Source organism: Emericellopsis cladophorae (assembly GCF_022114955.1).
Source record: "Emericellopsis cladophorae strain MUM 19.33 chromosome Unknown NODE_10_length_638493_cov_120_236322, whole genome shotgun sequence".
Classification (NCBI taxonomy): Eukaryota; Fungi; Ascomycota; class Sordariomycetes; order Hypocreales; family Bionectriaceae; genus Emericellopsis; species Emericellopsis cladophorae.
In genome coordinates, this window is record NW_026250935.1 from 536965 (window position 1) to 562091 (window position 25127).

At 55.9% G+C, this 25127-nt stretch overlaps 9 protein-coding genes across 9 annotated transcripts; 2 read left to right on the plus strand and 7 right to left on the minus strand.

Moving 5' to 3' along the window:
* Positions 1–39: 39 nt before the first annotated feature.
* J7T54_002191 (putative membrane protein-like protein) lies at positions 40–1866 on the minus strand (the record flags this gene model as incomplete). The annotated part of the gene is made up of 1 exon (XM_051504802.1): positions 40–1866. The coding sequence occupies one exon, from the start codon at positions 1864–1866 to the stop codon at positions 40–42; it is 1827 nt and encodes a 608-aa protein (XP_051363885.1).
* An 800-nt stretch (positions 1867–2666) lies between these two features.
* Positions 2667–3715, minus strand: J7T54_002192 (uncharacterized protein; the record flags this gene model as incomplete). The annotated part of the gene is made up of 3 exons (XM_051504803.1): positions 2667–3394; positions 3453–3472; positions 3525–3715. The coding sequence occupies 3 exons, from the start codon at positions 3713–3715 to the stop codon at positions 2667–2669; spliced, it is 939 nt and encodes a 312-aa protein (XP_051363886.1).
* A 736-nt stretch (positions 3716–4451) lies between these two features.
* Positions 4452–5708, plus strand: J7T54_002193 (micro-fibrillar-associated 1; the record flags this gene model as incomplete). Its single annotated transcript, XM_051504804.1, has 1 exon — positions 4452–5708. One exon carries the CDS (start codon positions 4452–4454, stop codon positions 5706–5708), a length of 1257 nt encoding a protein of 418 aa, XP_051363887.1.
* Positions 5709–5783: 75 nt separating this feature from the next.
* Positions 5784–7806, minus strand: J7T54_002194 (DNA polymerase alpha subunit B-like protein; the record flags this gene model as incomplete). Its single annotated transcript, XM_051504806.1, has 2 exons — positions 5784–5957; positions 6016–7806. 2 exons carry the CDS (start codon positions 7804–7806, stop codon positions 5784–5786), a joined length of 1965 nt encoding a protein of 654 aa, XP_051363888.1.
* Positions 7807–8773: 967 nt separating this feature from the next.
* J7T54_002195 (uncharacterized protein) lies at positions 8774–11350 on the minus strand (the record flags this gene model as incomplete). Its single annotated transcript, XM_051504807.1, has 1 exon — positions 8774–11350. The coding sequence occupies one exon, from the start codon at positions 11348–11350 to the stop codon at positions 8774–8776; it is 2577 nt and encodes an 858-aa protein (XP_051363889.1).
* A 2752-nt stretch (positions 11351–14102) lies between these two features.
* J7T54_002196 (3-hydroxyisobutyryl-CoA hydrolase-like protein) lies at positions 14103–16927 on the minus strand (the record flags this gene model as incomplete). Its single annotated transcript, XM_051504808.1, has 4 exons — positions 14103–14554; positions 14604–14761; positions 15369–16831; positions 16883–16927. 4 exons carry the CDS (start codon positions 16925–16927, stop codon positions 14103–14105), a joined length of 2118 nt encoding a protein of 705 aa, XP_051363890.1.
* Positions 16928–17357: 430 nt separating this feature from the next.
* On the plus strand, positions 17358–17876 carry J7T54_002197 (uncharacterized protein; the record flags this gene model as incomplete). Its single annotated transcript, XM_051504809.1, has 4 exons — positions 17358–17377; positions 17430–17462; positions 17523–17780; positions 17834–17876. 4 exons carry the CDS (start codon positions 17358–17360, stop codon positions 17874–17876), a joined length of 354 nt encoding a protein of 117 aa, XP_051363891.1.
* Positions 17877–18071: 195 nt separating this feature from the next.
* On the minus strand, positions 18072–19900 carry J7T54_002198 (Dihydroxyacetone kinase 1; the record flags this gene model as incomplete). Its single annotated transcript, XM_051504810.1, has 2 exons — positions 18072–18571; positions 18625–19900. 2 exons carry the CDS (start codon positions 19898–19900, stop codon positions 18072–18074), a joined length of 1776 nt encoding a protein of 591 aa, XP_051363892.1.
* A 391-nt stretch (positions 19901–20291) lies between these two features.
* Positions 20292–21774, minus strand: J7T54_002199 (Mannan endo-1; the record flags this gene model as incomplete). Its single annotated transcript, XM_051504811.1, has 3 exons — positions 20292–21490; positions 21537–21641; positions 21693–21774. 3 exons carry the CDS (start codon positions 21772–21774, stop codon positions 20292–20294), a joined length of 1386 nt encoding a protein of 461 aa, XP_051363893.1.
* Positions 21775–25127: the final 3353 nt, after the last annotated feature.

Below are 25127 nucleotides of genomic sequence, written 5' to 3' on the forward strand. Positions count from 1 at the left end.
AGTCATACCAATATATCCATACACTTGATATCGACGAGCCTACTGGCTCGAACTGCCCTCATCCTCATCAACATCCTTCGCAGCCGTCTTCTTCCTGCTCCCTGAGACGAATGGCGACCAGAAGCGCCTCGTCTTCTCTTTCCAAGACCCTTGCATGCGATAGTTGATGGGGCTCTCGCTCCCCACAAAGATGCATCCGTCGTAGATGACACACCCAAGCATGGATCCGATCAAGGTGGCCGCAAAGGGTCCGTATATCCACCAGCAAGTGCCAAAGACGTTGTGTTCACGATAGCCCACGGCGTACGCCACCACGCGCGGGCCAAAGTCGATCGCAGGGTTGATCGCCGTGCCTACATTGAAGCCGAGCGTGAACTTGAGCGTCGTGACCAGCAGGCCGAGGATGAAGGCGTGCATGCCCGCGCCGGGCGGATTGTTCTGGTCGTCGCCGAGCGCAAAGATGGCAATCATCATGATGGCGCCGCCGACGACCTGGTTGAGAAAGGCCGACTTGACCGACACAAAATCTTTGGGCGTCGTGAAGAAGGCCTTTGACGTTTGCGTCATGCCCGGGTCGAGCTGGTGGATAGCGTCCGCGTAGCATCCGTACGCGAGGCCCGCGGCCGCGAGGGACGCGATGAACTGCGCACAGACGTACACGGCACACGACCGCCATGGAAACCCGCGAAAGATGGAGAAGCTGAGGGACACGGCTGGGTTCAGGTGCGCGCCGGACACGCCGCCGCCGAGATAGATGCCAAACATCCACCCAAAGCCCCAGGACCAGCACGACGTCTCGAAGCTGCCGTACGTGTCGTTGAGCGCCTGGGACAGGTTCACACTCAGGGTGCCGCAGAGGCCCAGGAACAGCGCCATGCCGGTGGCCAGGAACTCAGCGAGTGGCTCGGGATGCCGCGCCCTCACGCGTGCCCACCAGTTCCGCAGCTCGTCTGGTGATTTCTCGCCTCTCTCCACCTCTGCATGTTCATGGTGCCCGATGGGTTCGCCGTCGATCTTGAAGGACGGCGCGCTTCTCGAGACACCGGACTGCACACGCTCCGGCGGCTGCATGCTGTTCCTGCTCTGCTGGGGCGCCAGCCCACTGTCCATCCGCCTGGCTGGACCGGGAACATAGTCGAACACGGGCAAACCAGCTTCGTTCCGCTTGTTGCTGTGGGCTACACCGCCGACTGTGGACTGGGGTATCCTGTTGTCCAAAGCGTCGTCGCCCAGTCTTGACTGAGACTGCCGATCTCTCCGCGAGTACATTGTCGAGGCGTCGTCGTCGACATCGCCTTCTGGCTCAACGACTTCAGGCACGTCCTCGATGACCTGTCCCTGCTCCTCGTCGCCTTTGTCTTTGGGCGCGGCATGCTTGACCCGTCTACGCCTTCGTCGGACGACGTGAGGGAGCGGTTTTCCAAGACTGAAGACGGGTTTCCGAGCTGGGGCGTCGTACCAGGGGTTGTCTTCATAGTAGCCCTCGTCGGCCCAGCCGCGCTGGGGATAATCGGTGTACCCCTGACGATCCAGTGTCTGGGGCCGCCGTGCAGGAGCAGTGGCTCTGTCGGTCACGTTTGTCGTCGACTGTTGGAGGGGTTGGTGAGAATGAGATGGACCTCGTGTGCCGCTGGAGAGCGCCCTGCGGTTGCTGGGCTCGGGCGGGCGAGCGCTATTTCTGACGCCAAGGTCTCCGCCATTTTGGCCTCCTCCCTCTTCGTCTGGGATGGTGGCCGGTATGCGCTCCCGCACGCTGCCGACGTTGGTCAGGGCATAGCCAGATGCCGGTGTCCTTGCGGTCGTGCCCTCGGGTTCGTCAGATGTTTGGGGGCGGTCGACAAAGTAGTCGGTTTGGGATGGGGGCATTATGGTAGCCTGATAGGGGGTGGGGTGGGTTTACAGTTCACTCTCCTGGCGAGCGTTGTTGGTATTGAAGGAGCTAGGCCTGGGTCGCGCACTCCATATAGATTGGAAAGGATCCATTGGACTTTTTGTTTGGAAAGCTAATAGCTAGGAAGAAGAGCTGAACGCAATCAGAGTCTGCCCGCGTTACCTTTGCTCCCAGGGTGACGTCGGCCAACATTGGAACGCTCTCTGGTTGTGCAGCTTGTGTGGTCCCAGACCTGAAGATCACGGCTCGTTTGGTGAGGTTTCAAGGGCCAGGGCCACATTACTTCACCAACGGAATGGTAGAGTCGTCGGATTGAAGTGGCCCATGATGGACGGCAACGGAGCATTCCCTCCCTTTGACTGGTGGAACCCTGATTGACGTGGGCGCCGTGTCTGCCGGAGAACGCCTCCGGACGAGTGGCCCTCTGGATTGGAGCCTCAGCGACGAGAAGATCGATGATCAATAGCCCGGACCCGTATGCGGACGTTGAGGTCCGTCCGAAACGGCCTAGGGCAGCAACAAGGGCCGCTTTCCACTTTTCGCGGCTCAGCGATCAAGCTTTTGATTTAACGTAAAGAATGTTCCGGATCTTCGAGGCCCTACGTAAAGAGTACGGCGCATGTGTAACGTGCATATAGGTTGGGGACCTACACTGGTAGGTAGGTGCATAGCTCCTCTCGCCTCGTCGACCTGGTCCACAAAAAAAAAACTTAACGGTGGTGTAATAGTACCAACAGTGGTGTAGTCGACCCCGATCATGGCTTGGTGATTCTATTCACTTCCGGAACGCTCTGACCTCTCGCCTCCACCAGTCTACAAAGTCCATTGTCGACACGTTGATGCCCAGGTCTTTCAACTCCTTGGTATCCAAGTGGCAGTCGTAGGGTCTCTGGACCGCAGCGTTGGGGTCGTTGCCCTCCGTGTTCGCCTCCATCCCGTCCAGCTTCAAGCCCATGATGCCGGCAAACTTCTCGCAGATCTCGTACTTTGTCATCCTGTCCTCGCTGGAGAACTGCAGGATCCTGGGGAGGGAAGCGGCATCAGCGTGGGACAGGTACACGTCGGCCACGTCGCGGCAGACGCGGGCGACGTCCTCGGTGTTAGTGGGATAGCGGATGGCCCAGTGGTCCATCTTGACGGGGGCGCCCTCTGTCTGCACCTTCCAGACCGTGTCGAGCAGCGTGTTCACCGCGGATTCGCTGGGTGTGTCGGCAGTGCCGTACAGGACAGGCACCCTGAGGACGACGGTGCCCTTGTGCTCCAAGACGGCCCTCTCGCCGTCGAGCTTTGTCTGCCCGTAGAGGTTGGTGGGAGCGGGCGTGGCGCTCGCGGCGTAGGGTGCCTCGCCCGGTCGCCCGGGGAAGACGTAGTCGGTCGAGATGTAGATGAGGAATGCATCGTGCTGTGCAGCGAGGCGGGCGAGGGTGGAGGACGCGGTGATGTTGAGGGCCCGGGCGGCTTCAGGGTCCTTGTCGACCTTGTCTGGGAAGCGCTGGGCGGCACCTGTTGAGGTTCCAGGACATTAGTTTCGTCGCTCGCTGGGTGGTGATGAGGTACGCACAGTGAACGATCACGTTGGGCCTGTCCATGTTTGTTAGCCCTGTCATGATGAGTCGCAGTTGGGGTTACTGACTTGACTTTGGACAGCAGCGCGCTGATCTCCTCTTCCGAGCTCAGATCACACTTGAGGATTTCCACGCCGTCTGCGCGCGAGTTGCCGGTCCCCTTGACTGTCCACTTGGATCCGGGGGAGGAGAAAGCTTGGTACACTTGGCGACCCAGCAAGCCCGTGGCGCCTGTGACAAGGGCGGTTCGCTGGGACATTGTCTTTAGATATTGACTGGATGGTTGATGGATAAGGTCGGGAATGTCTCTTGACTGGTCTGAGACGGGCCGGCAGTGAAGGTGGAAAGGCGGCAGTTGAGCTATGATGTACAATGAGACTGTGAGGGTGAACCGCTGATGACGTGGGGTGGGGTTTCTATCTTGGCTATTACTTACCCTAGGGTACTTCACCTGGCCTTGGAGTAGTGCCTCTCCCGGGCGCCTTTTGTCAATGCTTAAATTGACTGTGGTCAAATGCTAGGTGAAGCCATGTCTTGGTGGTTTTGAGCTGTTGATTGACCCTCAGATGAAGTAGCTATGGCTGATAGCGCCAGATCACGTCCACAGAGTGTGAAATTTGAAACAGTGTCATACAGCTGCTCAAGAACAACGGTTGTACCATCAAATATAAGGCGTTTCAAAAACAGACAAAACACTTCAATCTAAATGGCGCATAACTCAATACTACCTACTCTTAAGCATTGTTCAAGCACACCAGATCAGGCTGTGCTTGGATCCTATATTCGCAGACCTCGCTGCAGGGTAGGTAAGTAGATTAGACAAACGTTAACTATCATGCCTCTCCACCCAAATTCTACTCTGCCCTCCATCGCGCCCCAAGCTCCCACCAACACGCGACAACGTCCATTCATTCTCAAAGTCCCATCCCATACTCCATCAGCCACTCCCAGTCCCGACCGTACGCTGCTACAATCCACACACAAGCGCACGCAAAATGCCGCCCAAGCGCATGACCGCCAATCCGGTCAAGCCATCGCGCCACCGACCCGGCAAGCAAACACTCGACTCTTCCTCCGATTCAGACTCCGATGGCGCCAGCGATAACGGCGCATCCGCCGCGGCTGTGCCCCCTCCGCCCAAAGCAGCGAGCGCGGGCCGGATTGCCGGTGGGGACCTGTCCAAAGTTGACCTCGAAGCGCGGCGAAGAGAAGCCGCCAAGGCTGAGGAATTGCGACTCGCAAAAGAAACGGCCGAGAAAACCGCGGTTGAGGAAGGTTTTGTGACAGAGGAGGAGGAGGAGGAGGAGGAGGAGGAGGAGGAAGGAAGCGAAGACGATGACGAAGATGAAGACGAGGACAACGACCCGGAAGAGGAGAGCAGCAGCGAAGACGAGGCACCGCGACGACTCATGATGCGACCCAAGTTTGTGCCGAAAGCGCAACGAGGCACATCCACAAAAGAAGACGAAGAGGAGAGGGCGCGGCTCGCAGAGGAGGAGGCGAAGAAAAGATTGGCCGATGAACTCGTGGAGGAGCAGATCAAGAAGGACCTGGCCGCGCGCGCCGCGGGCAAGAAACACTGGGACGACGAGCAGGATCCCGACTCTGACGTCGACACGACCGACGGGCTGGACCCCGAGGCGGAGGAGAAGGCATGGCAGGTCCGCGAGCTGAAGCGTCTGCGCAGAGCCCGCCTCGAGGTCGAGGAGAAGGAAAAGGAGCTCGAGGAGGTGGAGCGACGACGTAACCTGACCGCGGAGGAGCGACAAGCCGAAGACGAGGAGCACCTGGCCAAGCAGCAGGCCGAGAAGGAATCCAAGGGCAAGGTCGACTTTATGCGCAAGTACCATCACAAGGGCGCCTTCTTCCAGGAGGACATGGAGAAGGCCGGTCTGGCGCAGCGTGATATCATGGGCACCCGGATAGCCGACGAGGTGCGGAACCGGGACACGCTGCCGGCGGCCATGCAGATCAGGGACATGTCAAAGCTGGGCAAGAAGGGCGCGACAAAGTACAAGGACATGCGGAGCGAGGACACGGGCGCCTGGGGACGCTTCGACGACAGGCGGGACAGGCGGCATCACAACGGCGGCGGTGGGGGGGACGACAGGTTCCGACCCGACGACGACCGCTTCAAGCCCGACGAACGGGATGCGAGGGGATCCAACAGTATACCGCTCGGGAGGAAGCGGGACATGTCGCGCGAGGCAGAGCGAGACGGGGACAAGAGGCGGCGGACAGACACAGACTAACAACGTTGGGCGCCGTCCGTGAATCGATCATTATACCCCTTTTTTTTTTTTTTTTACTTGGACCTTTTTTACGTTTTATATCCTGACAATCTCGACCCGTGCGCGGTCAAAGACTCTATGCCCAACCATACCATCCACCAGCTCGGCGCCCTCGACCTTGGGCGGGAAGAGCGCCATGCGAGCAAATGTGCCTGCGCCTTTGCGTTTCGACAATGTGCCCGGGTTGATCATGAGGACGTTCTCGACAACCTGCGCGCCATGGTCAGTATCAATATGTGGAATGGAATGGCATGGCATGTGGACGTACTCTCGCAAACGGGGGGAACGCACTGGGCGTCATCATCACGTCTGGCCTGACATTCAACATCTCGCCCAACTTCAAGTACCCAACATCGAGCGCCGCGCCTGTGGCCGTCTTGTTTTCGGTGCCCGTGGCCGGCAGTCTACTCCTCTCCATGGACGGGAAGAGGGGGAAGTAGTGCCGCTGCTCGACGAGGTATCGACAGAGCCGCGCCAGGCGCTCGTGCGCCGGGTTGTGCGCGACCTCCTCGCCGCCCAGCTCAAAGAGAATGTCCTGCGACGAGAGGCCGACGACGGCCTCGTTGAGGTTCAGCGCCATGGGGTTGGAGACGATCTTGGCGGCCTTGGGCAGACCGAGATCGCGACGGGGCACGGTGTCCTGGGGCCAGCAGACGTGCTTGTCGATTATGTCGCGCACGCTGGGCACCATGATGATCGTGATGCTCGGGTTGGCGGCTGCCAGCCTGTTGAGCGCCGGCGACACGAGATAGCGGAAGACCGTGGCCATGGTGGCGGTGTCGGGATCGATGTTGGCGTCGTCTGGCAGGTCAAAGTCGCCCGTCGCGATCAGGGGGTGGTCAATGTCGAGGAAGGGCCCGGTGAGGATGAGCGCGTCGGCGTAGGCATCGGCCGCCTGGCTGCAGAGCGCTTGGAGTGGCTCAAAGTCGAGGTTGTCGTCCGCGGTGTACGGCCCGGAGGCGAAGAGGATGTTTAGGGGGCCAGGCTCCGAGTCGTCCTCTACCATGGCGTCCGCGCCCCCGCGCAGCTTCTCCAGGTGGGCTTCCAATGCCGACGGGACGGAGGCTGCATTGGGCAGGAGGGGGATCTCGAGGATCTCCTCGACGACAAAGGCCTTGCCAGACGTGTTGCTGCCCTTGAGGGCGACGGTCTGGCCCGGAAAGAAGCTCCAGCTGCGAATCTTGCTCATATCCAGTGGGATGCGTAACGCCATGCCGGTTCGTCTCGACGTCTCGAGCACCAGGGAGGCAGCGTTGAGCTTGCCCGTCAGCGAGTCGGACGCTATCCTCCCGACGGCCACGATGGGGGTGGTGCTCTGGCTCGCGGCACTCCCAAAGGACGACTCCTCGAGACTGTGATACTCCTGCACCAGTGTCTGGAACTCCTCGATCCGATCGTCGAGGATCCCGCTTGCCTCTGATAGTTTCATTGCCAGTGCCTTGTATCCCGTCTTTGTCTGGTCGGACGCGGCCTTGAGCCTGATCCGCGCCTCTGCGTGGGGCGCCATGGGCGGTTCGGGCGCGTCGTGCTGTTTCCCAAAAATCTCCACCACTTCTCCAGCGTTTGTGCGTTCGCTGAAGACAGCCACGCTGCCCACATTCATGGTCTTGAGCTGCTCGCTCATGCCCCCTGCTGGCGAGCTCATGGGCGCGCTGCTCCTCGGTGTCTCGCCGGCTTTCCGCTTCAGTCCACTGCCTGGCGCCCTCAGTTTCCCACTTGTCGCAGGTGTGCTGGGCACCATGCCGTCTAGGATGCCGTATACGTCTCCTCCCCTGGGCTGCCGAGGGGTGGCGCTCGTCTTGGGCTGTTGCGCGCGTCGACTGCTGTCCTTTTCTAGTGTGTCCTGGATGGCATGCTTGAGCGAACGGATCTTGGCGAGGGTGACTTCCTGCGCCTCATAGTCCATTCGGAGGCAGTACGAGTCCCACTTGAGATAGATGTCTTCTGGCGAGAGGTCGTGCAGGCGCATGATGGATTGGAGCTCGGTGAGGATGTCGGGAGGGAGGGGTTTGTTGGGCGAGAAGCGCGCGGAGAGCTCTTCGTCCACCGTGTCTGCCATTGCGATCGATTGCCCTTCGTGCGTCTGGACTGTCTGAACAAGATGGACAAGAATGGCGACTCGGTCGGTGGCTGATTCGGGTTTGGTGGGGTTGATGATGGTGGAAACTTGAAGCCTCGAGCTGGTGAGGGAGACGCGTCGCGCGTTTTGGGAGTCAAGACGCGTTAAGTGGCAGCGGGTCCACTTTACTTGAGTGTTGCGACAACCTGACACCCCCTGTCAGTAGATAAATTTGGCTAACTCTTATCGATAAAGTCTATCTAGAACTAGTTTAAACTAGTTTAAAACGAATTGAGACTTCATTTTAATTCATATAGCTTGACTTGAGCTTTTTTTTTTTTTTTTTTCCAAAAAAAAAAGAAGCTTAATAAAATAGATCTAAAAGGTTAGATTAAGGCTAGATTAGGGATAGCTAGGGTTTAGTTTAGGGTTTAGAGTCGCGATATATATATTTGCTATAGGGTCGGCTGGATATTAGGTGTCAGGTGACCGGTTAGGTAGTGACCGGTGAGGTAGTGACAGGTGACAGGTTAAGTGGCGAAGGGGTGTCAGGTTGTCTGTAGACTCTACCAAAGGACTTACTTTAGTAAGAGCAGTGCCAGACAGCTCAACTTATCTGTAGTCGCCGTGGACTACTAGCTCGACGCCGGTCGATCTAGGCATACTGTCGTCATGGGCGGAGGAGTTTGAACGGGCAGCAGTGGGAGCATGATCTGAAGATGATAAAACAAATTCGTATAAATCGGTAATTGACAATTCGCTTCAGGGTCCTTCACGGTACTGCTATGTAATTTACTCCTAACGCCGTGCTCGCATCTAGCTTTGCCAGCGATACGTATCCCTCATGGAGCAAGTACTCCATCTATTTGAACGCTCAAGAGCAGAACCGCTGAAATGCAATCGCGCCTACCATCAGTGTAAAAGTCATGATTCATGACCTTGGTGTACTTTGCCTCGGAAATGGCCTCTAAACATCATCCTCGGCATCCTCCATCTGGTCCATGCTCCAGGGCTCGGACATTTGTGCCTGTGCTTCAAAGCTCAGATCCACCTGACCTGGAAAGGCCTTCATGGGCGGCGAACTGGGCACAGGCGCATCTGTGCTAAAGATGGTGTTGAAGCTGGCCCAGTCCGGCGCGTTCATGTCCACATCGATCAGGTCCATTCCGTCATCATCGTGCATCCCAAAGTTGGATTCGGACAGCATCTGGTTGACAGCGCGGCACAGTGGCGTATCGAAGATGCTCTCGTCAAAGTCCATAGCGTTGCCTTCACACCCCTCGTGTGCTTGCTTGCTTAGCGTCGCGAGTAACGCCATGTCGTCTAGCACTGGCTTGCTTGGTGTCCGGGAAGGCGTTCTTTTGAAGGTGAGCAAGGGCGACGCCAGCATGGTCTCTTTCGACTTGATAGACCGTGATACGCTCCTGGTGATCGGCCTGTGACTTGGCGTCGCCCGCGCCGGTGTTTTGAATGGTGTCGTGGGAGCCGCTGCTTTTCCGTTGTTCAATGGCGTCGTTGGGCGAAGGGGCAGAGGGCTTCTGAACAAGTCCTCCAAGTCGTCAAAGTTTTCGCTAGCCCTGGGCGTCGTCGTCACGATGAGGTTCTCCTTTTGGAGCGGACTGTCCTGGACGAGACGATGTTCGGAACCAGTCTGCACAATGTTAATGTCCACTTCACCGAGAGCGGTGGACGGCTGGTCCTTTCGTGGGGAGGGAAACAGGAGTCGCTTAGTCGTGCCCATCGCCGCATCCCTAGCAGCCTCCGTTTGTGTGAGGCCTTTGGCAGTTTCCGTCGCAGTCGAATTGGTAGATTGCGGCTCAAGGGTAGCTTCCGCCTCGAAACTCTGCGTCATGCTGTCTGCCGTAGGCTCTCTTCCCAGCGCTGGGTCGATCGTCATTTGGTCTGTCATCCCGGCCGAGGGTGACCAGAAATCATCGGGTCCTATGGCATCCGTAGTCGGGAAGCATGCTTCAGACGTCGGCATCATCACCCCGTCGCTCTTGGTACGAGATTTGACCGGGCGAGAGTCGAGCACGTCACAAGATGACTTCTTCTTTCTCTTCTGTCCCAGACGAGCAGCGTCGCCCTCCCATCGGTTCTGAGGACGAAGCTTGAAGGTCTTGCCAAGCCAGATGCCGCAGGGATTACACAGCAGAAGTTCATGCCATGCCGATTTGTCGTCATTTGGACCAAGATTCTTCTTGATGACACGGTACAGTCCAGCCTTCCCCTCGGTCGCGGCGCGAACCACATCAACAGTCGTTACCATCCCAGGCTTAGATGAGTACTCCTCGGGATTGTGGTGAGGGGCCAGGCCCTCGTGGTTTTGACCATAAATCTTGCGCCATGTCGGGGTCTCGATAGCGCCACAGTTGCTGCAATACGGCGGCATTTCGCCCTTCCGAATGGCGGCTTCTAGTCGCTGCTTGATAGCCGTCTTCTTCACGAGATTTTTATTGGTCTTCTCCTCCTGCGACGAGGTCGCGCCATCTGCCGTAGAAGACGGGATATCAGGAAGCGCGAGCGCGAACGATGGTGTCGTCGCGGCTTGAGTTGTCGTTGGACCAGCAGGATCGCTTGCTGGCACCGGAACATCAGTGGGACCAGATGACTTTGCCCTGCGTAGAGTGGAAGGGTCGCCAGCTGAGAGAACCTGATCACTATCGCCGGTCATCGATTGCGACAGGCTTGAAGGTCCCATGGGTTCACTCGCAGGCATATTCGGTAACCCCAGATTGCCTGCCGACTGTGACCGGGCCAATTTTCTCGGCTTTGGTGGTGCTTTGGTTCTTGGCTTCGGTGCTGCCGACGTAGGAGCAACTTCCTGTGGCGGTATGGGCTGGGCGTCTGGACCAGCCACAGCAAATGGCTCACGAGCAGCCTGCTCGGTAGGCTTGGCCGAATTCGTGACAGGCGCCGTTTCATTGGAAGCATGTTCAACGCTCGGCAAGAGGTTGGGCACTCGTGGTTGCACACCTCCGGTCGACGGTCCGAGCTCTGCGTCTGGTAAAGGGGTGAAGGACGGCTGCTGCGCTTCACTCTGACCCGGTTGCGACTGGAATGCCAGGTCAGGCATGGGTCTGGCAGGCTCGCGTTGCGCGGTGGGCTGGTCCTGATCCGTTGGCAGCGGTGGACTTGTAGGTTTCTCGATGGCATCCGTAGTGTTAGGCGGAGTTGGGGCCATCGACACTGCTTGAGTGTTCTTTGAAGAGTCAATCTCACGAGGGCGGGTAGTACCGATGGCTTTGGCAGCGTGAAGTGCTGGCTGTGGTAGGGCATCAGATGGCGGCAATGCTGGGGCCGATGTTGGCTCAGGTGTCCCATAGTTGCAAACGTGCACCATGTCTTGACTTCCATCCGGCCCATCCTCCATGCGAAAGACCTGGTAAGGAATTTGAGCGGCAGGTCTTGGGCCACCCAGTGTGCCCTTTGGAACCCTCGGCTTCCGTTTCCTCTGCCTCGCAGCCTGGGGTTGCGATTTATGTTCGCTGAGCACGTCATCTGCGTCCCCCGGACCCTCATTTTGGGATGGCTCCATGGGCATCGGTGGGAGCACCGGGCTCGAGGGCGGGGGACTCGACTGCAAAAAAGACTGAGTGCGAGGAACAGGCGGCGAAGAGCGAATATCAGGTGGACTGGTTTCCGAAAAGGCTGGTGTTTGCACTGCCGTCTCCGCAATCGAGTCTGGTGAGCGCCCATCATCCTGGCCAGGAGATATCTGTCGAAGTCTCTGGCCCCGTGGAGAAAGCTGCGGCACGGAGGTTTCACGTCCTATTGCTGATTGCGAAGGGGCAGTCTTTTTGGCGCCTTTGCCTCCGCGTAACGGCCCCATGGGTACCGGTGTAGGCGCCCTGGGAACCTCTTGCAAGTGGCTTGGCCCAGCAGGACCCTCGCTCCCACGTTGCGCAATCGGCCGGAAGTTGCGCAATGACCCCGAAGTGCTCGCAGCTACTCTGAGCGAGTCTGGCTCACTGCCAAAAGGGTTTCCAGTGACCATATCTACCTTTGTCGTCTTGGCGCGTTTCTTCGCAGGTCCATCTTCACCTTCTGTTGCTTCCTCGCACCCAGACGTATTGCCCTCCACTGGTTTTTTGTTGCGTGGTGGGCGTCCTCGAGGCCTGCCTGTCCGGCCCCTTGGCTTGGGCGGGGCTTTGTTGGATGCCCTACTAGAGGGTCGCGAGACTGGACCAGCATTTGCTTCGATAGGCCTTGATGCGGCTTCGCTCTCGGCGGGTACTGGGGCAATCTTAAGATTCCCTGTACCCGGCCTAGTGTGGCTTTCAAACGAGGGTTGAGGTTGTAATTGAGGCAGAGGCGAGTGGGAACACGAGTTCGTCCTCGAGTGCGGTGGTCGTCCTCTTGGCTGCGGTACTGCCGCTGAGAAATGTGTTGATTGACCGAGCTGAGGGTTCGCTTGCACAAACGAATTCCACTCAGCGGCGCCAGTTGGCGTCAAAGATCGATCAAGGGCCTTGTTCGCTGGGTGATATGCCTCGTGCTGACTCTGTGATTGGTTTGACTGTTGAATTGGGTGTTGCGGCAGAGGGTGATACTGGATCGGTTGCTGTTGCTGTGGCCTGGGTGTCTCTGTGAACTTGATTTTGACTTCAAGAGTTTCCTTGTTGGCGTTCCCCATCAAAAGTCCCAATTTGTTCTGCGTCAAAAGCCCTGTCACCATCTTGGGCTGCGCATTCGAGTCCTGCTGCAAGGTTTGAAGCGCCGTTGAGAGCATGCCCTGACCGACGAGAGGAGTGTCCGGTTCCGAATAATCGTGAGCGTATATGGTGAAGTCGCATTCCCTCCCAGGCAGCTCTGGGCTACAGTCGATGACCGCTTGTATGCACGTCCGTAAATCCACCACGCCAATCGTCGTTCTCTCATCCAAGGCTATTGTTTGCAGACTGAACGTTTGGCTCGGTCTCGCAAGGCAGTCGAACCTGTCATCGTGATTGAACTTGTATAGAACCTTGACTGAGGAGGTATTAGCATGGCGTAAATGTCGCCGAAGATTTTGTACATACGACCGACGGGACGAATTTGAACGCCCGAATCGTCACCACTATTCTGTGATGGAGGCATCGCCTGCCCTTGGTTGGTCCAGCCAGTCGAGGATTGGGTCGGCATAGGCGACGCCATGACCAAGGTTGTCGTCTCCTAGGAGACGTGCTCTCTGGCGCCAACCTCGGCCTCGAGTATGTAATATAGTCGTTCGGCAGCTGGGCTGCAGCAGGATACTGATTGTAGGTCGAGATGAGTTCGGCGTCAAGACGTGGTTGTGACTGAAATGGGGTGCGTTGCAGCAGAAACCAAGTCTCATTGACCAGGCAATGGCAGGCTCTTGGGGCGTATTGTTCGTGACGCGCCGTGACCTTGAACCCACCCTGACCGTGGTATCAGCGCGTTTTCAGGCTGTGGAGCTGTCTATAACACGCACTGAGACCTCCGCCAGATGGCAAAAAGACACAGTATGGAGGGAGGATGTGAGCCCAAGAAATGAGCCCGAAGATGAACAATAAAAGAGAAGGGCTTAGGATATTTGACGCGAATGGCCGTTATGGCGATCGCCAAACAGTCCAGAGGGAAGCCGCGTCTGAGATCTTGTAAGTGACGTTTGCCGTAGGATTGGACGCGTGCCTGCTGCAGAGGGCCCACCCGCCAGCCACAGATTTCACCAGCCAATCGTCGCGGGGCTATCTCTATGCCGGCACTAATCCTAATCGGGTCGACTTCGCTGTGGCGCGCCTGCTGCCTCAGGCATGACTGAATGTGACTATCTTGACCGCTAGGTGAGCGATGTCTCAAACCAGAACGTTGAGACGATGAACGACGGACTTTAGCCAAGCACCTCCGGACGCTCAGAGGCACCCCGGTTAGAGCTCTCGAAGAGTGAAATAAAGAAGTCCGGTTTTGCAGGAGTTTCCTTGGGCCCCGTACGATGGCGGGCGTGCCGCTCCCTTTTATACCTGCTCCTTGTGAACCCATATCGACGTGAGGCCATCGGAGATGCTTTGGGTGTTGGGTTGTTGGTACCTTCCCGTGACTAACGCGTGCCACACCTTTCTTTTGACCCCTCCACTACGGCCAGACATTGTTTGTCCAAAGCTTAGATACTGAAGCTTGTCCGCCGGTCGCTTTCTGATGATTTTGGTGTTTTTCTTGATGGTTTGCATCCCCGGCCTCCACTTTTTCCAATTCGCGAGCGGAAAGTCGCCCCGACAACATCACCACATTAAGAAGAATGCACATTTCCGCAAGACATCAATTGCGATTTATTTTCTGACGCGCCCTCCACCATCCTATGCAGACTTGACAATCTTGTCATCGTCATACGGAATGTCCTTCACACCTTCTGCCGTGATCGCCTTCACCGTCAGTCCCTTGAAGTCAATCGGCAACCGCCTCTTGAGTTCGTCCGCACAGAGGTTGAGCAGCTCGATACCCCTGTCTAGCGAAATGTCGCGCTGGTGATGTTTGTCCAAGATGGAGAGACAGTAGTACTGTGCGTAACCGTGCGCGGCGTACGGGACCTCGGCCAGCGCCGCCAGGTAGTCCAGCCAGAAAAGGCTGGGCTTGCCTGTATCCTTGTCTACGCCACCAAGCAGGAGGTTGACTTGATATGGCTTCCGACTGCGGAGACTTGAGGCAAGCTCGCCTCGTACAAAGTTGGCCAGTGCTGGCGGAGAAAGTTCGGTTTCATTGCGCATGCTGTATAGCTGCGCATTACGTTGGATGTACTCTGCAAATTGCACTGATTTCATTTAGTCGGCACGTCATTTCTCAGAGAAACAGCGACTCACCAGTGTCACCAGCCTCTCCGGAGTAGGCCATGAGTGTGTTCTTGTTGAGCTCCCGCGTCTTGTCGTCGGAAGCCTTGAGGATGGTTGCCCCTCGCATGGCAGCTTTGGAAGCTGCAATTAGGACAAAGTCCTTTCCGGAAATACCCAAAAGAACCTCCCTAGAGTTTATGAGTCACTGAGATTCATCATGTACGTATGTCAGAACTTACATAGTGACTGTCAGGTAACGTGTGGGCGTGTCTCGGTTGGGTTGGCAAGCTGAGCTTCCGCCGGAGGGAGCTCTGTTGAGTGGGTGATGACGCAGGCGTCTGAGCTAGAACACAGCCGACAGATGGTCCTGGAGAAAGCTGGCGAGGAATGCAATGAAACTGAGCGAAAGATGCAAGTCTCAAGCTCTTCGACAATCAATGAAAGCCGCGGGATGGACAGATGCAGGACAAGCAGTCTAACGTATCGATGAGCAGGGAAGCGGGAGGAACAACGACTAGGCTGCAAGACCGACGAATGGCCTGGAGAAGTCACGTGACCCCGTGATCACCTCGTGTCATGAGAGACACCAACTCCACGCTCAATCGGAAGTAATACGTGCCTTATCATACCTAGCAAGCACGTCATGTGAGGGCGGTGTACTGCCAAGTGAAGACTCATTGTCACAAATCGCGATTGCTCTGCGTTTCTGACAAGTGCTCCCCATTCATCGCTTCAGGGACCACGCAGTCCCATCACTGATTTAACGCCACCACACGTGTACATAGTCTATCTTACAATTTGCCCGTCGCGACCTGGGCATCCTTCTTGTCCTGAATGGCCTTGCTGGCCTTTTGAGCCTCCCGCTTCTCTTGTGCAAGCTCGAACTCATCGTACGCCCACTGGGCGTGCCCTGCCTCGTTCGTGACAATCTTCCGCGCCCTGATCTCTTCCACGATTTCGTACACGCCTTGACGTCTCTTGAAAATCTCAACCATAGCCTTCGACAATTGCGAGGGAGTAATATTCTGCTTTGCTTTCAAGATCCTCCTGAAGTCGCGCTCGCTGGGCATTGACAGTTCGGGAGGGTACGGGTATTCAGCATACGTGCGATCGGTGAAGAGATCCAAGGTGTTCGCCTCGTCGTACTTGAAGAAAGAATCGGTGGTGCTCTTGCTGTTTTTGACATCATCTAGAGTCGCCGGCTGCCATGTGGGCTTTTGTTTGCGCACCAGGAGCGCGGTAACGCCTTCGCTGAAATCGGGGTGCTTCATGAACTGTGTCGCAATCTGCGCCTCGCGCTTGAACGTCTGGGCAATATCCCAGTCCTGTGCCGAGCGCATCTGGCGTAGCGTCACGTGGACTGCTGTTGGTGAACGCTTCTGCATGGTCGCCAGCTGTTTTTGAGCCCACTCCTCCGTAGGGCCGGTCTCGGCCTTGAGCGCGGCAATGATCTCATCGACAGAGTCCTTACTGAAGCACCGGTCGATGGCCTTGCGCACCTCTCCGGCAATCTGCATGGGCTGATCATAGGGAAGTCCAGTAACGAATTCCTCAAGAGTACCGTTGATCAGCCTTAAACGCGTGTTCATGTCGTCCGTGTCTGAGAAGCGGATCTCAGCTAGACGAGCCTCAACTTCGGGGAGAGATGAGGAGTGCAAGTAATGCGTGGCGATACCAGAGTAGAGCACATTGACACCACTGAGCCGCTCGCTTGTCAGAGCAAGATAAGTGCCGACGGCACCGTTCATTCGTGGGAGGAAAAACGAGGCACCGACATCTGGGAAGAAGCCGATCGTTGTTTCTGGCATGGCAAAGACGGTCTTCTCCGTAGCAATCCTGAACGGGGCGTGGATACTGAGGCCGACACCTCCGCCCATCGTGATACCATCCATGAACGCAATGTAGGGCTTCTGGTACGTGGAGATGTAGTGATCGAGCTTGTACTCAAGGCCAAAGTACTCAGCCGACTTCTTCCAACCATCCTCACTGGCCCTGTTCGCCTCGGCCAGCGCAGTAACGTCGCCGCCAGCACAAAGGGACTTTTCGCCTGCACCCTTGAGGACGATCACGTTGGCCATATCAGACTGTTCCCACTGCACCATGCGCGGCACAATCTTTCGAATCATGGAAGCGTTCAAAGAGTTAAGCTTCTTCGGTCGGTTCAGGGTAATGCTACGCACGCCGTACTTGGTTTCGAAAACGACATCGTGGTCTTCATCGCCAGGGAGCTCCTTGATTGATTTCGCCTCTGTCGATAGCTGGCCTTTCCGTCAGTTTGCAACACGCTGGGATACTGGATCAATGCTTACAGGGCGCACCCTGAATGGGCTCAGAGCCGTTGCGTGTGGTGCCATGCTGAGTCCACGACGGCTTGAAGCACTTGCTGCGTGGCCAGCCCGTGCTGCTATGCTTCGAAACGACATTAGAGGCCAATTGACGACGCGCTCCTCAATGATAGCAAGCGCATCGACAGGAATGGGTGGGGTCGAGCCTAGGTTGAGGGTTGAAGTATGGTAATGCGCCGCGGCAATGGTTTTCCACGGCTATGAAGATGCAGCCAAAATCCCAAGTTACCCGAGGATAGCATCGCATTTCCAATATATGATTAGTGGTGGTGCTCGCGCACAATAAGCACCGTAACGCGTGCAGATTGTGTATTTGCACAGGGCTTTCAAACTGACCAATCAAAAGAGTGCTTGAACATGGATCTTTTCGAGCTTCAAGCTATAGACTTACGCGACACGCCCTACGTAGATTCTTTTTAATTCAACACATACAAACGCCATGGCCGACGCAAAGATACAGTACGTACCGCCGTATGCGATGTGCTCTGTTCTGAATACTGATGGACCCCAGAGAACTCCTCACAAAGGATCGCGACAAGCTCACGTACGCCTGACACCCGTCCGCATTCTGCGATAGTACCCAGCGATATTGACATCTTGCTAGGGAGTACGAGATTGCGCAGCTTGAGGAGCACGAGTTCTCGGCCGGACCTCTGTCGATTCTGCAAACCGCTGTTCGCTCACATACCCAAGTCCTGATCTCCGTCCGCAACAATCGCAAACTGCTGGCGCGCGTGAAGGCTTTCGACCGACACTGCAACATGGTACTGGAGAATGTGAAGGAGATGTGGACAGAGACACCGAGATTGGCAGACGGAAAGAAGGGAAGGCCTGTCAACAAGGACCGTTTCATCAGCAAAATGTGTGTTTCGCACGGGGTTTCTCGGTATCCACGCCAGTGCTAACGCCCAGCAGGTTTCTAAGAGGCGATAGCGTCATCCTTGTACTACTCAGCTGATTGCGACGCTCGATTAAGATCACGGACAGGTTGGGGAGAGGGAAACACATGTGGCTCTCGCGCTTGAGCATGGTTGTAAGAGACTCCAGGCGTTGGTTGTGATTATTCCAATGAAAACTGCTTTTACTCTGAGCCTCTCGTCCGCGTATACACATTTGATTACTGAATTCACATTGCAAACTAATTAGACACAGATCAAATGCTCTTCCAGCCTTCTTCGTTGGGCTTTTGACCAGCTAGGCCTGTGAAGAAGCAAGCAAGCCCCCAAGCCCCTGGATCCGGGACCTCCTCGTAAAGACTGCCACCAACATACACAGTTCTCCCAAGGCTTGCTTTCATTCCCTTGGTCCCCTCGGCCCCCTTTCTTGAGGCATCGGCAGCCTTCTTCACGTCCCCTGTCTGGCCTAGCGTCTCAACATAAGGGTACAGGGCGTCGATGAGGGTGCGGTCTCCTGGCCGAGCGGGTGTATACTTGGACAGCGCATCACAGCTGTGCTTGAGGGCTTTGGCCCACGCATCTGGCGTGACATCGCCTGGTCCTTGCTCACGCAGCCCTTTCACAAGAGCATTGAGAAATATAGCGTAGAGGGCACCGGACGTGCCATCCATGACATTTTCGACGACATTGACAATGGAAGCAAGGCTGCTGACAATGTCTTCGCACAATGGATGCTTGTCGATGTGACTGAGGATAGCTAGACTCGTCGTCAGCAACAATGCGACGTGCCTTGCACGGGGGCGAACTTACCTTGAGCTCCTCTCTTCAGGCCAATGCCACAATCCCCATCCCCAACTACTGTATCATACCGTGTAATGTCTGCCTCCGCAGCAATGACCGTCTGGAGAGCTGTAGTTAGTGCTTTCGTGGCGACCTGAGGGTCGATTGTGAGACCACTTGGCTTTGCCTGTTGCGCAAAATCATCGATGCTTTCAGTCAAGACTGCTTTGTTCTTTGCCTCCCAGGTCGTCTTCTTGATCGGCGCGGCCCATCCGGTGACTTCGCTGTCGGCATCGAGGAGCTCAATCATACCAGGGCCGCCAATGTTCGTATTGACGACATTGAGCAGAGAAATGCTGAACCCAAGTCCGTTCAGGCTGGTCATGAAGGTGCCAGCCAAGATTCGAACAGGCTGGATCGACCAGTCCTTCTGCAGCTGTGCCACGACCTCTGCCGCGATGCCACCGAGCTCAAGTAGACTGACTCCACCAAGATTGTTCACCAAAAGAACACATTCGTTCGAGTTGACGTTGAGAAACGCGCGGTCCGCGTCGGAGGAGTCCAACAGTTGCGAGAGCATCTTTCTCACCAGTTCTAGTAGGTCCATCTTTCCCCTGCCAGAGCCAGCCTCGTTGTGAATACCCATTCCAATCTCGACTTCTCCAAGCTCGAGCTTGTCCTCCTGCGTCAGTTCACGCCCAGGCACATGGACATGCTCCAGACTTGCGCCAACACTGACCAGGTTGTCAGCCGTGAGCCTAGCCACCTGACTCACTTCCTCCAACGATCTGCCTTGCGCGGCCAACGCTCCCGCAATCTTCAGGACGAGCACCGTGCCGGCGATGCCTCGTCTTCCTACTTTGCCGGCCTTTGTCCGCCCCACGCCAACATCATCGCCCACGACGACCATCTCCACCCTGGTCCCCGAGGCGCGCGCCTTCTCTACCGCCATGCCAAAGTTCAGCACGTCTCCTGTGTAGTTCATCACGACCACGAGGATACCCTCTGCCGTCTGCACGCGGGAGGTGATGGCCCGGCGGACCTGTTCGGCAGAGGGGCTTGCAAAGATAGTCCCTGCGACGGCAGCGCTTAGCATTCCCGGTCCCACCATGGAGGCAAACGATGGTTCATGGCCAGATCCGCCGCCCGCGATGATGGAAACTTGGGGTGGATGAGAGTCATTTGGACGGCGGTAGACGATTTTGTGCTCCGGATCGAGAGCGACGTTGGGGTTGATGAGGGTAACCGAGTTGAGGGCCGAGTCGACCAACTTGGTTGGATCATTGATGAAGTGCTTCGCCGACATATTTGCTATGCGAAATGATTTGAACAAGATCTCCTCGATACGTTGTTTGATGTAAATGGGAAGCCGAGCGCCACAGTGACGTGAGTTGGACTGGAAGATGCAACAGACGCGCGGGGCTTGACTTGAGCGTTGCTCCAATTCATACTCACTATTTAGTCGCAGGACATCTAACTTCTGGCTGCATTTATTGCACGCTCGATATGCGAAACGATGGGAATATACTCGGTACATAGGTAGGTGACCACACATCCGTCATCTCTGAGCTTGCGGCCCGAATTGGCTGGTTTCTCGTCAAACGCCTCCAACGCCCATCCCTAACCTTCAAGTGCCACACGCAACGAGTCCATCACAGGAACTCGGCGATGCGGGAGAAGAGCCTGAACTCACACGCTTAAATAATCAAGAAGGCACTACCGCCAATCACACCACAGATGATGATGGTCGTGAGAATACCAGCACCAGCCCGATCGCCTGTCGTGATGGGACTGAATGTCCTCACCTTCTCTTCATCGCTTCCGCCAGCGCCGGGGTCCCCTATAGATGTGCCACCCGTCTTCGCTGAAACAGGCGGATCGGCCTCAAAGGTGGACAAGAGGGCAGCTAGGGCATTCATTGATTCAGGAACGCCAAACTTGTTGTCAAAGCTTGACCCGTTCAGCCATGTAAATCCGCAGGCCGTGCCTGGATGTCCTTTGAATGGCGGATGGTTCGTAATGGGCCCAGTGGGCGAGCCAGAGCAAGCACCAGCTGCAATCACAGCGGTATCCTTCAAGAGAGGGACAATCTGGTCGGCAAGCTCAGGAATGAGTTGCGCCACTGCAGCGAGCCATCGCATGTAATAGCCTTTGAATGACCGCTGGTCGTCGTCGCAGATGCCCCAGGGCTCGCAGTTCTGCTCGAAGATGACACCGTCCTTTGTGAAGATCTCGAGACCATGGTTGAGGATGCCCTCAGTACGCTCTTTCCACTTAGCGTCTTCGGTGTAGTTGGACATGATGGCGGCACCGTGCAGCCACACGCCCGAGTTATAAGACCACTCGGTGGGGTCCATATCCTCGTGGCAGTCCTGGCCGTCGCGAATCGTCACACCGTCCTTGAGCTGGTATTTGTCGGTCATGAGGCCAACTTCGTTCTCCCAGTCCCAGACGGTCTCGGCCCAGTCGGCATAGCTGTCATTGCCCGTGTAGCGAGCCAGGCGCGAGGCTATGTTGAAGAAACAGCCGTTGGATACTGAGTTTTTATAATTCCACCCAACATTGAAGTCGAACACTTGCCAACGCAGACCACCACCACAATGTTCCTCGTCCCATCGAGAGGCGAACTCGTTGAAGACGGCCTGCACAACAGCCAGCCACTGGGGCCCGTCCTCTGGAGGGTCGGGAAACTTGTACTCGGCGGCGAGCATGCCTGTCATGGCCCAGAACCCTTGGTCATCATTACCCATCGCACGGGTCTGGTTAGCGGGTAAGAAGTCTCGGTCGACTCCAGCCTGATGGACCATGGCTTGCTTTACCAGGTCATTGTAAGACTCGTCGCCTGTGAAATGCCAGTAGTCGATCAAGGTGCCCATCATGGCGCCACAGAGCCACCCTACGGTCGGTTAGCCGGGGCACGCCAGCAAACTCAACACACTGACAGTAATACGGATCTGGCAGGTTGCCGGGAACATCGCCCGTATTATTGCCATAGTAGAATCCGAGTAGTCCATACGCCACGGTACCGGCGGCCTCCTTGCGGCTCTCTATGCGCACGCGGTTAGTCGAAGAATTTCCACTAGATTACGGGCACGCACGCTCGTCGTCGATTTGTACGTCGATGGCGTTTGCAGCAGTGGCCATGAGGCCAAAGCCGGCCAAGAGCTTGCTAAACTTCATGGTGACAGCGCCGTGTCAACAGTGACCGCGGGGGAGGTTCAGTCGAGGTGGGCGTCGAATATCGTAATTGTGTTTTTGCTATGATTTCGCAGCAGCGCAGGGCCGTGTCGAGGCCAGCTCGTGTTGCTCTCGTGTGATTTCGTCTTAGGCTTCGAAGCCGCTGAGCGACGAGTCGACGGACTGGAAGCCCAAAGGTTATTTGCAGTGGTCCGGAAGACTGGAGCGAGTGAAAGCTGCGTGTGTAAGCGAAGGAAAGGTGGTGACTTGACGATCGAATCGTGGAGCATCAGGCGGTCTACTGGGATGGGTTGAACGTGACAAAAGAGACGGCAGTCCGCGAGCGCTGGCGATGGAGCAAAGAGGGCTGGGCAGAAGGGGACTGGACTGCAGGATCCAGGGATGAACATGCATAGGACGCGACTGTCGCAACCCAGAGCGCTGTCACAATAAAGGCGTCACACTGGCTCCCCTGTCTAGTGGACGCCAAGCTCATTTGTTTGCACTACGGGGTCTTGGGCGACAATTGTCAAATTGATCGATCGGTCGATTCTTTTACGAGATACGCAGCGTGTCTATTGGCTTGCGAGCGGAGCAGAGACCCATCCTCGCCTCCCATTCCAGTCATGACGGCCCAATGAGGCCTGCGCAAGTCTGACAATGCTTCGTTGCTGATTATTTCTGTCATTAGCTCGTTGAGGCAGTGCTGGCGCCCAGGCCTTACAAATGGTTTCTCCTGAAACCCGTCGAATACCTCGAGCATCCCAATCGTCTTGGATTTCGCCAGCACCAACTGGTCCAACTCTGCCATTACGCGCGTACGTCATGGCCACATCGCTGATCGCAATCTTCAAGGCTCGACGTTGCTCAAAGCCACAGCCATCAGCCACAGTCTCAGCGAACATCAGGTTGCGCCGACTCACTAATTACCACGCGGTCCTGGGGGCCGGGAGTGAGTCAATCCGAGAGTGGTTTTCAAAATGCGCGCGCAGAATAACCTCCCGTGCGGGAAAGCTGCTTCTAGATAACCTTGTTTCAACTCTGTTAAGAGGGTCTAGATGGCCCGCCAATTCTCGTGGTGGCCGCGCGTACGGAACCATCGCCCATTCCTGTCGAACTACGCAGGAACTCACCGCAAGCAATCGCACATAATAGTCCGCATGTTTTCCTTCTGTGGCTAGCCTAGCCACAAAGCGCAAGCTATCCGGGTTTGGAAACCGGTGATGTCGACGACTTCGAGGGCGGCGCTAGTGGCATCATTACGACATTCGCGAGGACTCTAGAACCAAGTCACATGTGCGGGGTCGTGAGAGCTCAAGTTCAAGTCTGCTGCCAAAGGTAGATAAAATTTCTTCTTCTTTTTCTACGCACTAAATTGCAGAAATGGCACTGCTGTCAGGGCCAGTTTCTGCGTCTGGGCGTGCTCTTTATCAGACGGCAAGTATCGCAAATGGTTCAGAATCACTAATCTTGAGCAGTCTTCAATGTTTGAGGTGAACTCCATCATGCACATCTCCCCCTTTTACTATGCACGAAGCACCTTGCAAACGTGCAACATGTGTCGAAGCCTTTAGGTAAGACGCCTCATTACAAAACATATACATACATGAATGGATGAGCCTCTTCGGCACCAATGTTGTGGACGAGAAGTTTGTCACTTAACGCTGAACTTGCTTCATGGCCCCTATGTAGTCTAGAGTCCGCCATGAGCGGCAAGATGAGCATCTTGGATGGCGAGCTCACCAGAGCTATCTCGGTTCTGACCAACATGGTTGAACTGTGTCTCGTCGTTTATCTCTTCCGGAGCTGGGTATGCTGGGACAGCCACTTCGGTTTGAAGCAAGGCGAACGCCATTACGTCCAATGTTATCTCTGTTCTAGGCCTTTGAAACGTACGAGCAGCTACTGCAATGTACCGTGTATATTGTTATTTAGTGCGAACCCCAGAAAGCGGTTTCTCTCTCCTGGAAAGCTCCTGGAGCGAACAGCGAATCACTTGAGGCCTTTCACTGGGCGGCTAGAATTAACTATGATGGAGTGGTGAACTAGCAAGAAAAAGTAGGCAAGCTCTTCTTGTCTTCATCTTTCACAACTGAACGACGCACGGGACACGTGTGCTGGTAGGTCTCTGACATCGACATGGTGAAGATGCCCGGTTGGAGAGATAGAAGGGTACGGCTTGAACAACCCGGCGGTATGTTTCATACTCAATTTACTGGCAAGTATCTCATTCCATATAGACAGGGGCTTCATCCCAAACCCTAGATGTTCTTACTCAATCATTCTACATGTTCAGCCTCCTCGCGCGCAACGAGAAAAGCTCGAACAGCCGCTTGGCATTCCTCCTTGCGATACTTCTCCAGGTCTGGCCAGCCAAACCGCCTATAGATATCTTCTACTTTATGAGAAAACTTGGGTTCGACAACTTCTTGTGGGTTGAGGGGGATAAATTGTAGCTGGATGAACTGTTGTTTCAGCATCTCGAAGAAATCAGGGATAGACCAGCATGGCTCTTCGCGCCAGTCCTGTTCGCTCTCGGGGGCCCATTCGGAGGGATTGTTGAAGACGGGGGAGATGAAAGACGGGTTCGAACCGTCGTTAAACTTAATATAGCCCGGAGCCTCTAGCCAGTATACAAAGCCTAACTGGGTATCAAGTAGTAATACGTGAGGGTCGTCCTCTCCCGAGCAAAACCCGAAAACGTGTGGAGGGAAGAAATCCTCCCACTCGTGAGTTTCGGTCAAGACCTTGGCTAGGTCTTCTTCATCATCTGACCTAGGGGAACCGCGTTCAAAGTTGTAGAAATGGCAATAGGGAATAGCCTCGATGTCGCGTAATCCTGGGGTTTTCTCGACTAGATAGGGCAGGTGACGCAGTAGCTTAACGACGGTGTCAGTCTTGCCCATACCACGATACCTCTCGCTCGTGATCGAAGGCCAGCCATCAGGGGGTGGTTCGGCAATGCAGGACTCGTCCACGTACATCTTGGCGAGAAAGGCGTAGTAGTCTCGGAAAGCACGAGCAGTGGCCTCTTGCGATTACGAGATACCCTCGAAACCTTCTATCGGATCAAACGAAGCTTCGGATTGGAACGATACAGAAGACGGAGAAGAAATATCCACCTCATGCGCGGAGATGTCCTCGCCATTTCCCGCCGGGTCGGGAGAAGCGTCGGATTGAGTGGCGTGGGAAGACATTGCGAAGATTTAACGTGTCTGAGGTCGCAGCGTGAGGAAGGTGTGCTCTGGAAGTGTACATGTGTTACGACCCGACATGCGACCGCATGCGCCTCTCACGTGTACCCTACTTTTTCCTTTAATCACACCAACGCGCCTACTATGCGTCGTTATGGCTCA